The following is a 12,780-nucleotide window of genomic DNA, read 5'->3' as shown; positions in this document are numbered from 1 at the left end:
GAACCTATACTACATTATAAACTATTCTTAGTGATTCTTGTAATTCTGTAGCTCTGGAAGCATTTCATTTCATTTTATTTTATTTTAGCATGTTTTCCAAAGTTAAAAGCGGGGAGGCAGTCAGACAGACTCCCACATGTGCCTGACAGGGATCCATCCGGCATGCCCACCAGAGGGCGATGCTCTGCTCAATTAGAGCCATTCTAGCGCCTGAGGCAGAGACCATGGAGCCATCCTCAGCGCCCAGGCCAAATTTGCTCCAGTGGATCCCTGACTGCAGGAGGGGAAGAGAGAGACAGAGAGGATGAAGAGGGCGAAGGGTAGAGAAGCAGATGGGCATTTCTCCTGTGTGCCCTGACTGGGAATCGAACCCGGGACTTCCACATGCCGGGCCGCCGCTCTACCACTGAGCCAACTGGCCAGGGCCAACATTTTATTTTTTAAAGTATCCAAAAGTCACATATAGCCAAATGTGTTAAGTAAGATAGATATATCAAGTTGGAAACACTAATTTCAGACAAAATAATGTAGGATTGTTAAATTTTAGTCTGATTTTTCTTGTGTGGTTTATAAACCATTTCTGAAGTCATTTTCTAAAACAGAATTCCAAAGTTGTTCCCAACAATCAATGAATTTGATGGACTTGTTTCCTACAAAGACTCCTTTGCAAAAAACACTTATTTGAATATGTATATTCTAATATGTTTGAATTTTTTGATCACTTTATAAAATATTTCATAAAAGATAAAATATTTTTAAGTTTATAGAGATAATTACCCAACTAAACTAGTGTTACTGTCTGACTGCCTCCCCTCTGTGAGAGAGAGAGAAAAGAGAGAGGAACAGACCAGAAGGGAGAGAGATGAGAAGCATCAACTCATAGTTGCAATACCTTAGTTCATTCATTACTTTCTCATACGTGCCTTGACTGGGGGGCTACAGCTGACCCATTGCTCAAGTCATCCACCTTAGGTTCAAGCCAGCAACCTTGGACTTCATCCTAGCAACCGTGGGGTCATGTCTATGATCTCATGCATAAGCCAGAGACCTTGGGGTTTTGAACCTGGGTCCTCAGAGTCCCAGGCCAACACTCTACCCACTGTGCTACCACCTAGTGGGGTACTAGTGGCACTTTCTTAATCTTCAGAGTCATGAATGTAGGGCACAGAATCATTTTCTCTGTAGCTTCTTGATTTCTTAAATTAGTTGCTGACTGTCACAAAATTACTTTGTATAAAATGTACAACCCTTCTGACTTAGATTGTTGGGATTACTGTCCATTGGTTACTGTCAAAAAAATGAAAGGGCCCTGGCCAGTTGGCTCAGTGGTAGAGCATTGGCCTGGCGTGCAGGAGTCCCGAGTTCAATTACCGGCCAGGGCACACAGGAGAAGCGCCCATCTGCTTCTCCACCCCTCCCCCTCTCCTTCCTCTCTGTCTCTCTCTTCCCCTCCCGCAGCCAAGGCTCCATTGGAGCAAAGTTGGCCTGGGTGCTGAGGATGGCTCCATGGCCTCTGCTTCAGGTGTTAGAATGGTTCTGGTCGCAACGGAGCAACACCCCAGATGGGCAGAGCATCGCCCCCTGGTGGGCATGCCGGGTGGATCCCGGTTGGGCGCATGCAGGAGTCTGTCTGACTGCCTCCCTGTTTCCAACTTCAGAAAAATACAAAAAATAAAAATAAAAGAAAGGAAATGAAGGCTTTGTGTAAGTGGAACTCATTTTCATAATGAGCCTACTTATTTTATATCTCAGGCCGTTGTAGGCCATTTCCTTGGGTCTCTATAGTTAAAAGGTGAACAGTGCTTGTTTGTAATGAGAATGCATAGCAGATGGGAAAAGGAAAGATTTCCTGGTTAAGGGTGGATTAGCACATATTATCAGCTATAGTGTCTCTGTAGCTGTGAATAATTGCTAAGAGAAGAACTTCCCCAATACTGAGATTGTTGTTGAAGGGATGGAGTGCTTTTAACCATAAAGTCATGATCTGAGTACATTTTTCTTTCCTTTGTGTTCAATTATTCAACAATGCCTCTATCTCAATAGTGGTGTGGACAACAAGTGTTATAATTGTTCTTGAACAGTTAATAAAAATTAACAAAATTAAAGCTGGAATAAAGGTTTAATTCCATCTAAGTAGTTCTAATACCTGTCTTTATAAAGAACACTGAAGTCTGGGGTCAGGAAGGCTATCTATTCAGTCATAGAATATCTTGCCATTTTCAGGGAATGGCCTTTCCAGTGATTTATGATCAAATTTTTCAGTTACTTCAGTCCTGAGAAAGTTTGTGCTCACCCTTTAGAGAAGGGGTCCTCAAACTTTTTACACAGGGGGCCAGTTCACTGTCCCTCAGACCGTTGGAGGGCCAGACTATAAAGAAAACTATGAACAAATCCCTATGCACACTGCACATACCTTATTTTAAAGTAAAAAAGAACAGGAACAAATACAATATTTTAAATAAAGAACAAGTAAATTTAAATCAACAAACTGACCAGTATTTCAATGGGAACTATGCTCCTCTCATTGACCACCAATGAGAGAGGTGCCCCTTCCGGAAGTGTGGTGGGGGCCAGATAAATGGCCTCAAGGGGCCACATGTGGCCCGCGGGCCGTAGTTTGGGGACCCCTGCTTTAGAGTTTCACACTATAGGTTTTATAGTTTGACTCTTGTTTAAGTCATTATAACAGTTGGTATTTGTTGTTGCTGTTAGTTTTATTTTAAATTTATTTTTTGGCATTCTATTTTAAGCTGAGACAAACACACTTTGGTATGACTGGATGAGGCCTGCTCATGCACAGCTTCACTCGGACTATATGCAGCATCTGACTGAGGGCAAAGCCAGGAGCAAGAACAAGGTTCAGGCTGTCCAGCGGCTGGTACAGCGCCTCCGGCTCATCAAGTCTCCTGCTGAAATTGAACGAATGCAGATTGCTGGGAAGCTGACATCACAGGTGTGGTTCTTACTTTTTGTGGTTCTTACTCAGCTTTTTCACTTGAAAAAGCTGTTTTCAAATGAAATAATCTAAGCACTTAAGGTTCAGTGGACACCTTGACGTGTGTACTTAATGCAGTAATTTTATGGTAGATGAACATCTAGCTTCTACTTTGATATTTAGTGAACACATCTAGAAACTTGCTCAGTACCTTGCAAGGCAAAATAAATCTGCCTTAAATCTTTTACCTATCATCTTAGTTGTTTCTCCTTGAAACAACATAATTTTATTTCCTTTCATTACAGTAACTACAGTAATAGTGGCAGTTAAACAGTTTGATGGTTAAAGAAGACTCATGGGGCCCAAAATGACAATGCTTACAAAAATCTACAATTACAGGAAAAGGATACAGTATAGCAACAGTATTAACATAAGAACGCCTATACATCCAATGGCTATCTCACAGCCAAGGCAGAGAAGCCAGGGGCAGGCTCCTATTGTCCTCTCTCAGTAAGAGTGCAAGATGCATTTTCTCTCCTGGATCAGGAACCATATAGATGCATGCATGGAACACCTGGAAACCAGGGAGCCCAAAATGGAATCTCAGCTAGTGATTTTTGGTTTTGGTCATATTGGGAGACATCCTGCTATGTAACAGTGAAGCCCTTTAGAGTTTTCACAGAATCCATGTATAAACCATTAATCTCACAATACTAACAGCTGACACAAACTGCTCTGAAACTTCTCTTAACACTGTTAATCAGTATGTTTGAGGCCTTGACCAGGATCAGTTCCACATAGGAACTTTAGTTCCAGGCCTGCTGGAATTACCTCATAGCATAATAGCACATAAACATTTGAAGACTACTTTTCTGACTTCTACCTATAATCTTCACAAAGTTAAACATTGTTTTCCTTAACTATTCCCTCATCTATTATACATTTTCCCTCCTTTTGTAATCCTCCTCAGTATATGCTCTAGTTTGTCAGGATCCTTCTTTCAGGTACACTGTCCAGTGTTCTAGCTATGGCCAGACCAACAAAGACTACTTACAACTAATTACAAATGTGCTAAGCATTTGTCTTTGTTTTTCTTGAAATCACTGATTTTTCTGAGGTCGCCAGCTCGAAACCCTGGGCTTGCCCGGTCAAGGCACCATGTGGGAATTGATGCTTCCTGATCCTCCTTCCTTCTTTCTCTCTCTCTCCCTTCTCTCTAAAAATGAATAAATAAAATAAAATCATTCATTTTCAAAATAAGGAAGAAAAAAAGCTAAGACTAGATCTGTGGGATAATGTTTAAGGCTCCAGAGAAATTGATATTAGTCCAATGGTCAGATATAAAATCAGTTATAAATCTACCTAGGTGTATTCTGATCCACACTCTGTCTCTTGTTCATACTGTTGTCCAGGGAAACTATTTTAAGTATTGTGCTAAAATTTAGAAAAGTATTAAGGCTCAGGTATTCCCTTTATCTACCAACTTAGTAAAGACATCAAACAGGAAAATGGAGTTTGGCCTTATTTTTCTTTCTTTTTTTTTTTTTTCTAACTTTTTTTTAAACTCTTCCATTGATTTTGGGGGTTGGGAGGAGAGAGGCGAGAGAGAGCAAGAGAAGCACCAACTTGTTTCACTTAGTTGTTCCATTTAGTTGTGTACTCATTGATTGCTTCTTATATGTGCCCTGACCAGGGGTCGAACCCACAACTTTTGGCATGCTAGGACAATGCTTTTTCCACTGAGCCACCCAGCCAGAACCTGGTCTTATTTTTCTTCATCAACAACTTCTACCAATGATCATATTCTTTCTTTAAGTATTATAAATTCTTTTTTTATTATTATTGATTTTAGAGAGAAAGGAGGGGAAGGGAGAATGAGAAGTATCAACTCATAGTTGTTTCACTTTATTTGTTCATTGTTGTATGTGCCTTGACTGCAAGCTCAGGGTTTTGAACTGGCGACCTCAGCATTCCAGGTCGACATTCTATGCACTGTGCCAGTCAGTATTCCCAATTCTGGTCTAGAATTACTCTGTAAGATTTTTGGCTATTTAGGCAAAATAGTTTCTTTAAGAAATAATTATGGAGACTTGCTTTGAGGTGATGAATACACAATACAATATACAGATGAAGTATTATAGAATTATATACCTGAAACCTATATATTAACCAATGTCACCCCAATAAATTTAATTATTTTTCTTTTTTTGTTTTAGTGAGAGTAGGGGAGATACAGAGACAGACTCCAGCATGCGCCCTGAGTGGGATCCACCTGGCAACCCCCATCTGGGGCCAGATGCTCTGCCCTTCTGGGGCCTCGGGCAGCAGAACTATTTTTAGTGCCTGAGGCAGAGGCTCCACAGAGCCATCCTTAGTTCCTGGGGCCAATGCAATTGAATCATTAGAGCCATTGCTGTGGAAGGGAAAAAGAGAGAGAAAGAGAGAAGGGGAGGGAGAAGCAGATGGTCGCCTCTTCTGTGTGCCCTGACCAGGAATCAAATCCAAGACTTCTACACACCAGGCCAATGCTCTACCATTGAACCAACTGGCCAGGGCCAATAAATTCAATTTAAAAAAAAAGAAAAAGTATGCTATATTTGTGTTTTTCAGCCCAAATGAAAGTTTTTCTTTTTTGGGGGGTAAAACAAACATAATTTATGCCTATGTGATACTGATCAATTTGATTTTCTTATAGTCTAATTTGGTTTAAAGTAAGTAAATGATCTTTCTTGCCTTTGGAGTTAAGTAACCTTTACAGAGAGGAAAGCTGATGGAATATATAAGCAGAAGTAAAAGTGGGGTGGGAGTCAGACCTTGTCCAGGCCAGATCTCTCCTGTGGTTAAACGTATAGCCTGCCTCCTGGACATCTCTACTTGAATTTTCTATAATTATCAAAACTTGTACTCTGCTTATCACAGAGAATTAATTGCCAGGAGACATTTGGTAATATCCAATTATCACCAGGAATTATATATAGGCTGGCCCTGGTTAGGTACCTCAGTTAGTTAGAGCAGTGGCCTCCAACCTTTTTTGGGCCACGGACCAGTTTAATGTCAGAAAATATTTTCACGGACCGGCTTTTAGGGTGGGACAGTTAATGTATATATCACATGACCGAGACAAGTGTCAAAAGTGAGTCTTAGACGGATATAACAGAGAGAATCTGGTCATTTTTAAAAAATAAAACATCGTTCAGACTTAAATATAAATAAAACGGAAATAATGTAAGTTAATTATTCTTTCTCTGCAGACCGGTACCAAATGGCCCACGGACCGGTACTGGTCCGCGGCCCGGGGTTTGGGGTTAGAGTATCATCCCTATATACCAAGGTTGCAACTTCTATCCCAGTCAGTGCACATAAAGGAATCAACTAATGAATGCATTTATAAATGGAACAAATGGAATTTTTTTTCTTGCTCTCTCATGCCCTTCCTCTCTAAAATTGATCCAAAAAAAAAATTTTTTTAAGCCCTGACCAGTTAGCTCAGTCAGTTAGAGCATTGTCCAGAAACTTCAAGGTTCTGGGTTCAATGACCAATGAATGTACATTGGAAATGACCAATGAATGTACAACTGAGTGGAATAACAAATTGCTTCCCTTTCTTGCTTTCTCCTGCTCTCTTCTTTCTCTCTGCCCTTCTTTTCTTCCTCTCTCTATCTAAAATCAATTAAAAAAAAAGATTATCTAGCCCAAAATGTCAATAGTGCTGAGATTGGGACTATTGTAGACTGGCCTGTTCAATCCATAATCCAGAACTACAGAACCATTTTGTTTCATAAATGACAAATACGTTTTCATGTAAGTTATTCTAGCATAAACTATATATTCTGACTAGGAAGGTTGGGTTCACTTCCACTAAATCTATCATCAGTCAAACATTTCTGAAAGCAATATATTCCCCTTCAGAATTTATATTATGCTGACAGAGTCACAACTTCAGGTTCACAAAATTGGGAGAAAGGGTACTTTTCATTTGAACTACAGTATTTTGAATGTTTCAGTAGGCAACATAGTTAAAATGAGACTTTTCTTTTCATCCTCTGTTCTCTTTTCAGGCTTTCATAGAGACCATGTTTGCCAGTAAAGCCCCTGTGGAGGAGAGCTTCCTTTATGCAAAGGTGAGATTTTAAAGTTTAAAAGCTCTTGGTGGAGGCAGATGTAATTTCATTGATTTGCAGACAGCATCCAGTTGGCTTTCATAGAAGTAACCACAATATCTATGGAGAAGATTTGATTCCTAAATGTCACTGGTAATTTATTAGATGAGTCTAAAATATGCAGAGCTACAGTTAAATGAAGAAAATTACAAAGTAGAACCATTGAAGAAGGAAAGGTTTACACAAATGTGAGATGAGAAGACTAGTACTGTTGAAATGTCAAGGAAAAGAGTCTGAGGTCAAGCTGCGGACAGCAGGTGGTTGCCAGTCTTGAGCTCCATCCTAGGACATAGTGAAATTCATAGAATTTACCATTTGCCTAGCTTTTTTTTTTTTTTTTTTTTAGTTTTCCAGAGCACGTAAGTTGGTTGCTATTTGAAAGGTTTATATTAGTCATTTAGAGCTGCTTTTAAAAAGGTAAGCCAGGCCTGACCTGTGGTGGTGCAGTGGATAAAGCATCGACCTGGAAATGCTGAGGTCGCCGATTCGAAACCCTGGGCTTGCCTGGTCAAGGCACATATGGGAGTTGATGCTTCCAGCTCCTCCCCCCCTTCTCTCTCTCTCTCTCTCTCTCTCTCCTCTCTAAAATGAATAAATAAAAAATTTTAAAAAATTAAAAATAAAAAGGTAAGCCATGTTCCAGTGTTTAAGAATAAACAGTGACTGTATGTGACTATACCTCTTTACTCAGTCTTGTCATGGGCTTTCTGTGTCCTCTTCTGGACTTCATTTGAAAATCAAGGGAAATTTCGAGTACTTAGAAAAAAAGAAGAGATTTGATAATAGGATTGGTTGGATTTTTTTTTTTTTTTTAAAGAAAAGAAGGGATGAGAAAGAGAGAAGCATCAACTCTGTAGTAGTTGCTTCCCATATGTGCCTTGACTGGGCAAGCCGCCCAGGGTTTCATACCAGCGACTCAGCGTTCCAGGTTGATGCTTTATCCACTGCGCCACCACAGGTCAGGCCAGGATTGATTGGGATGAGAATAAAAGAAGTGGCCTGAGCCCTGGCTGGGTACTCGGTTAGAGCATCTTCCCAATATGACAAGGTTGTGGGTTCTATCCCTGGTCAAAGCATATGGAATAATCAACCAATGTATGCATGAAGAGGTGGAACAACAAATCAATGTTTCAAATCAATCTCTCTCAAATCAATAAGTTAAATAAATCAATAAGTAAAGTTATTTTTAAATGTGGCCTGAAATTACAGCATAGAGAGTTTTGTTAGATATGATGAATGGTTTTCCAGTAATGACTTAAGTAAGGTCAGAATACTTAAATGGACATATGGGCTGTTGAGGAGAGCCTGCTGTGACAGCCCTAAAGAAATCCTTTCTTTCGGCCTAGCGTGCAGAGGACCCGGGTTCGATTCCTGGCCAGGGCACACAGGAGAAGCGCCTATTTGCTTCTCCACCCGTCCGCCGCACCTTCCTCTCTGTCTCTCTCCTCCCCTCCCGCAGCCAAGGCTCTATTGGAGCAAGGATGACCCGGGCGCTGGGGATGGCTCTGTGGCCTCTGCCTCAGGCGCTAGAGTAGCTCTGGTCGCAACATGGCGACGCCCAGGATGGGCAGAGCATCGCCCCCTGGTGGGCAGAGCGTCGCCCCATGGTGGGCGTGCCAGGTGGATCCCGGTCGGGCGCATGCGGGAGTCTGTCTGACTGTCTCTCCCTGTTTCCAGCTTCAGAAAAATGCAAAAGAAAATGCAAAAAAAAAAAAGAGAAAGAAATCCTTTCTTCAGTCATACTTGTACTCAACACTTTGCTGTTGTTTTTCAGTTTGAATTTGAATGCCGGGCCCGGGGAGCAGACATCTTAGCCTACCCACCTGTGGTTGCTGGAGGAAATCGGTCAAACACTTTGCACTATGTGAAAAATAATCAACTTATCAAGGTACACGAAATGCCCATCAATGCTGCTTCCTCTGGGTCCAGATGCCCTAGTAGAAAACTAACTTCAGGGTTCACAAACTTTTCAGCTCTCATAAAGGAACTGCCATTTCTATAAAGTACTTTATGGTTTATAAAATGTTTTTATAGCCATTATCTCATTTGATTCTCATGTTAGTGCTGTGAGATAGAAGCAATTATTAACATACCTGTTTAATAGTTGAAGAAAAGAAACTTTAAGGAATTAGGCAACATAGTAGTACAGAGGCAAGAATTCTACCCTAAATCCTCTACTCATTTTCTTTGGTAACATTCCTTCTCTAAGAACTGGTAGCTATGGTGGGCCAAGCATATAGGAGCAGACAGAATTTAAGAATACTTGATTAGCTGTGAGAGAATTTATCTTTTTTTTTTTAAGTGAAAGGAGGGGAGATAGTAAAACAGACCCCTGCATGTGCTCTGACCAGGATCCATCCTGCAACCCCTGTCTGAGGCCAATGCTTAACTCAACTGAACTATCCTCAGCACCTAGGGCCAATGCTCTAACTAGTGGAACCACTGGCTGTGAAAGGAAAAAAGAGAAAGAAGAGGGAGAGGAAGGCGGAGAGAAGCAGGTGGTCGCTTCTCATGTGTGCCCTGACCAGGGATCGAACCTCAGACTTCTGCATGCTGGGCCAACACTCTATCCACTGAGGCAACCAGCCACGGCTTTATATTTATTTTAAAGAGAGCGGGGGAGAGTGAGAGGAGCATCAATTTATAGGTCCTTCACTTTAGTTTATTGATTGCTTCTTATATGTGCCTTGACTGGGTAAGCCCAGGGTTTCAAACTGGTGACCTCAACATTCCAGGTTGACACTCTATCCACTTCAACACACAGGTAGGCAAGAATTTATCTTTTATGGTTTTCTTCCCAAGTGACTATACAAGTAAAGAATTGTGTATTCCCGCCTGGCCTGGGGTGACTCAGTGATAAAGTGTCAATCTGGAATGCTGTGGTTGCCAGTTTGAAACCCCAGGCTTGCCCAGTCAAGGCACGTATGAAAAGCAACTACTACCAGTTGATGCTTCCTGCTCTTCACCCCCCTACCCCCTCTCTAAAACCAATAAATAAAATCTTTAAAAAAAAAAAGAATTATGTAGCCTGATCAGGTGGTAGCACAGTGGATAGAGCATCAATCAGACTGGGACACAGAGAACCCAGGTTCGAAACCCCAAAGTCACCAGCTTGAATGCAGGCTCATCAGCTTGAGTGTGGGCTAACCAGCTTGAATGCAAGATCACTGGCTTGAACGTGGGATCATAGACAGGACCCTATGGTCACTGGCTTGAGCAAGGGGTCACTTGCTCTGCTGTAGCCACCAAGGCACATATGAGAAAGCAATCAATGAAAACTAAGGAGCTGCAATAAAGAATTGATGCTTCTCACCTGACCAGGCGGTAGCACAGTAGATAGAACGTCAGACTGGGATGCGGAAGGATCCAGGTTCGAGACCCCAAGGTCGCCAGCTTGAGCGTGGGCTCATCTGGTTTGAGCAAAAAGCTTACCGGCTTGGACCCAAGGTCGCTGGCTCCAGCAAGGAGTTACTCAGTCTGCCGAAGGCCCACGGTCAAGGCACATATGAGAAAGCAATCAATGAACAACTAAGAAGTCGCAACACGCAATGAGAAACTAATGATTGATGCTTCTCATCTCTCTCCGTTCCTGTCTGTCTGTCCCTGTCTATCTCTGCCTCTGTAAAAAAAAAAGAATTGATGCTTCTTATCTCTCTCCCTTCCTATCTATCCCTCTGTCTCTCCCTCTCTGTCTGTGTCACACAAAAAAAGAGAATTGTGTATTCCTTTATTAAGTTCTCTTTTAATTATCTATTTTAAAGTAAATTCAAAATAATAAATATGGCAAATATGTAACTTATACAGAATTTTTTTCTCCAAAATTTGTTTGTTTTTACGGGGGATGGGAATGAGAAGTATCAGCTCACAGTTGCTTCACTTTAGTTGTTCATTGATTGCTTGTCATATGTGCCTTGACCAGCCAGCCCAGAGTTTTGAACAAGTGACCTCAGCATTCCAGGTTGATGCTCTCTCTATCTACTGTGCCACCACAGGCCAGGATACAGCATATTTTTTAAATGACTACCCATGAACCAACCAGTCACTTGACTCAAGAGTTAGAATTTTACCAGTACCCTGTATTTACTGTGTACCTTGTTCTCTTTCACCTTACTGCTCCCTCCCACAGATCACTAACTAGTATTCTACATTTTTTGTTTGTTGTTCCCTTGATTTTTTTTTTTTTTTTTTTTGTATTTTTCTGAAGCTGGAAACGGGGAGGCAGTCAGACAGACTCCCGCATGCGCCCGACCGGGATCCACCCGGCACGCCCACCAGGGGGCGATGCTCTGCCCATCCCGGGCGTCGCTCTGTTGCAACCAGAGCCACTCTAGCGCCTGGGGCAGAGTCCACAGAGCCATCCCCAGCGCCCGGGCCATCTTTTGCTCCAATGGAGCCTCGGCTGCAGCTGTGGGAGGGGAAGAGAAAGACAAAGAGGAAAGAGAGGGGGAGGGGTGGAGAAGTAGATGGGCACTTCTCCTGTGTGCCCTGGCTGGGAATCAAACCCAGGACTCCTGCACGCCAGGCCGATGCTCTACCACTGAGCCAACCGGCCAGGGCCCCCTTGGTTTTTTTTGAATACTTATATCATATATACATGATAATATTAATTAGTTCTGCTTGCTTATGAATGATACAAAAATTATATATGCTGTATATATAAGCATATATGACTCATAAGTGTATGATAACATTGTTTTCCAATAGGAAATTTATATCATTTTGCCAGAAACAAAAACCACATTTATTCTTCAAAGTTACTGTTACTATATATGATCGCATTCACTCTTACTCTTTGATGTGCGAAGTTCTATGTGTGTTTGTTTGTTCTTTTATCAGTTTGTTCTACTTATTTATGCATTCATTGGTTGATTCTTGTATGGGCCCTGACTGAGGATCAAACCTGCAACCTTGGTACATCAGGATGATGCTCTAACCAACTGAGCTACCCAGCCAGGGAACCTATGCTTATTTAGACACAAATAAAATATACCTTGTCTTCAAGGGCAAATAAATGGGTTCTTTCAATATAACAGGACAAGCCTGACCAGGTGGTGGAGCAGTGGATAGAGTGTCAGACTGGGACGCGGAGGACCGAGGTTTGAAACTCCAAGGTCACTGGTTTGAGTGAGGGTTCATCGGCCTAAGTGCGGGCTCACCAGTTTGAGCACAGGGTTTCTGGCTTGAGTGTGGGATAATAGACATGACCCCATGGTTGCTTGAGCCCAAAGATCGCTGGCTTGAGCCCAAGGTCACTGGCTTGAGCTGTAGCCCCTGGTCAAGGCACATATGAGAAAGCATTCAATGAACAAGCAATCAATGAACAACTAAGATGCCGCAACGAGGCCCTGGCCAGTTGGCTCAGTGGTAGAGCGTCGGCCTGGTGTGCGGAGGTCCTGGGTTTGATTCTCGGCCAGGGCACACAGGAGAGGCGCCCATCTGCTTCTCCACTCCTCCCCCCTTTCCTTCCTCTCTGTCTCTCTCTTCCCCTCCCGCAGCCGAGGCTCCATTGGAGCAAAAGATGTCCCAGGCGCTGGGGATGGCTCCTTGGCCTCTGCCCCAGGTGCTAGAGTGGCTCTGGTCTAGACAGAGCGACGCCCCGGATGGGCAGAGCATCGCCCCCTAGTGGGCGTGCCGGGGGGATCCCGGTCGGGCGCATGCAGGAGTCTGACTGCCTCCCCATTTCCA

General features: G+C 42.5%; 1 protein-coding gene across 7 annotated transcripts in view; it reads left to right on the top strand.

Moving 5' to 3' along the window:
* XPNPEP3 (X-prolyl aminopeptidase 3) overlaps nt 1-12,780 on the top strand; it is a 46,448-nt gene that overhangs the window by 21,640 nt on the left and 12,028 nt on the right. For all 7 annotated transcript variants that reach the window (XM_066257205.1, XM_066257179.1, XM_066257165.1 and 4 more), the window contains 3 exons: nt 2,751-2,953; nt 6,994-7,056; nt 8,870-8,983. In XM_066257205.1, coding sequence (XP_066113302.1) covers nt 2,751-2,953; nt 6,994-7,056; nt 8,870-8,983 — 380 coding nt within the window. The remainder of the gene's footprint in view (nt 1-2,750; nt 2,954-6,993; nt 7,057-8,869; nt 8,984-12,780) is intronic.

This window comes from Saccopteryx bilineata, chromosome 1 (assembly GCF_036850765.1).
Source record: "Saccopteryx bilineata isolate mSacBil1 chromosome 1, mSacBil1_pri_phased_curated, whole genome shotgun sequence".
NCBI lineage: Eukaryota > Metazoa > Chordata > Mammalia > Chiroptera > Emballonuridae > Saccopteryx > Saccopteryx bilineata.
Note: the sequence above shows the minus strand (reverse complement) of the source record. Positions and strands in the feature narration are given on the sequence as shown.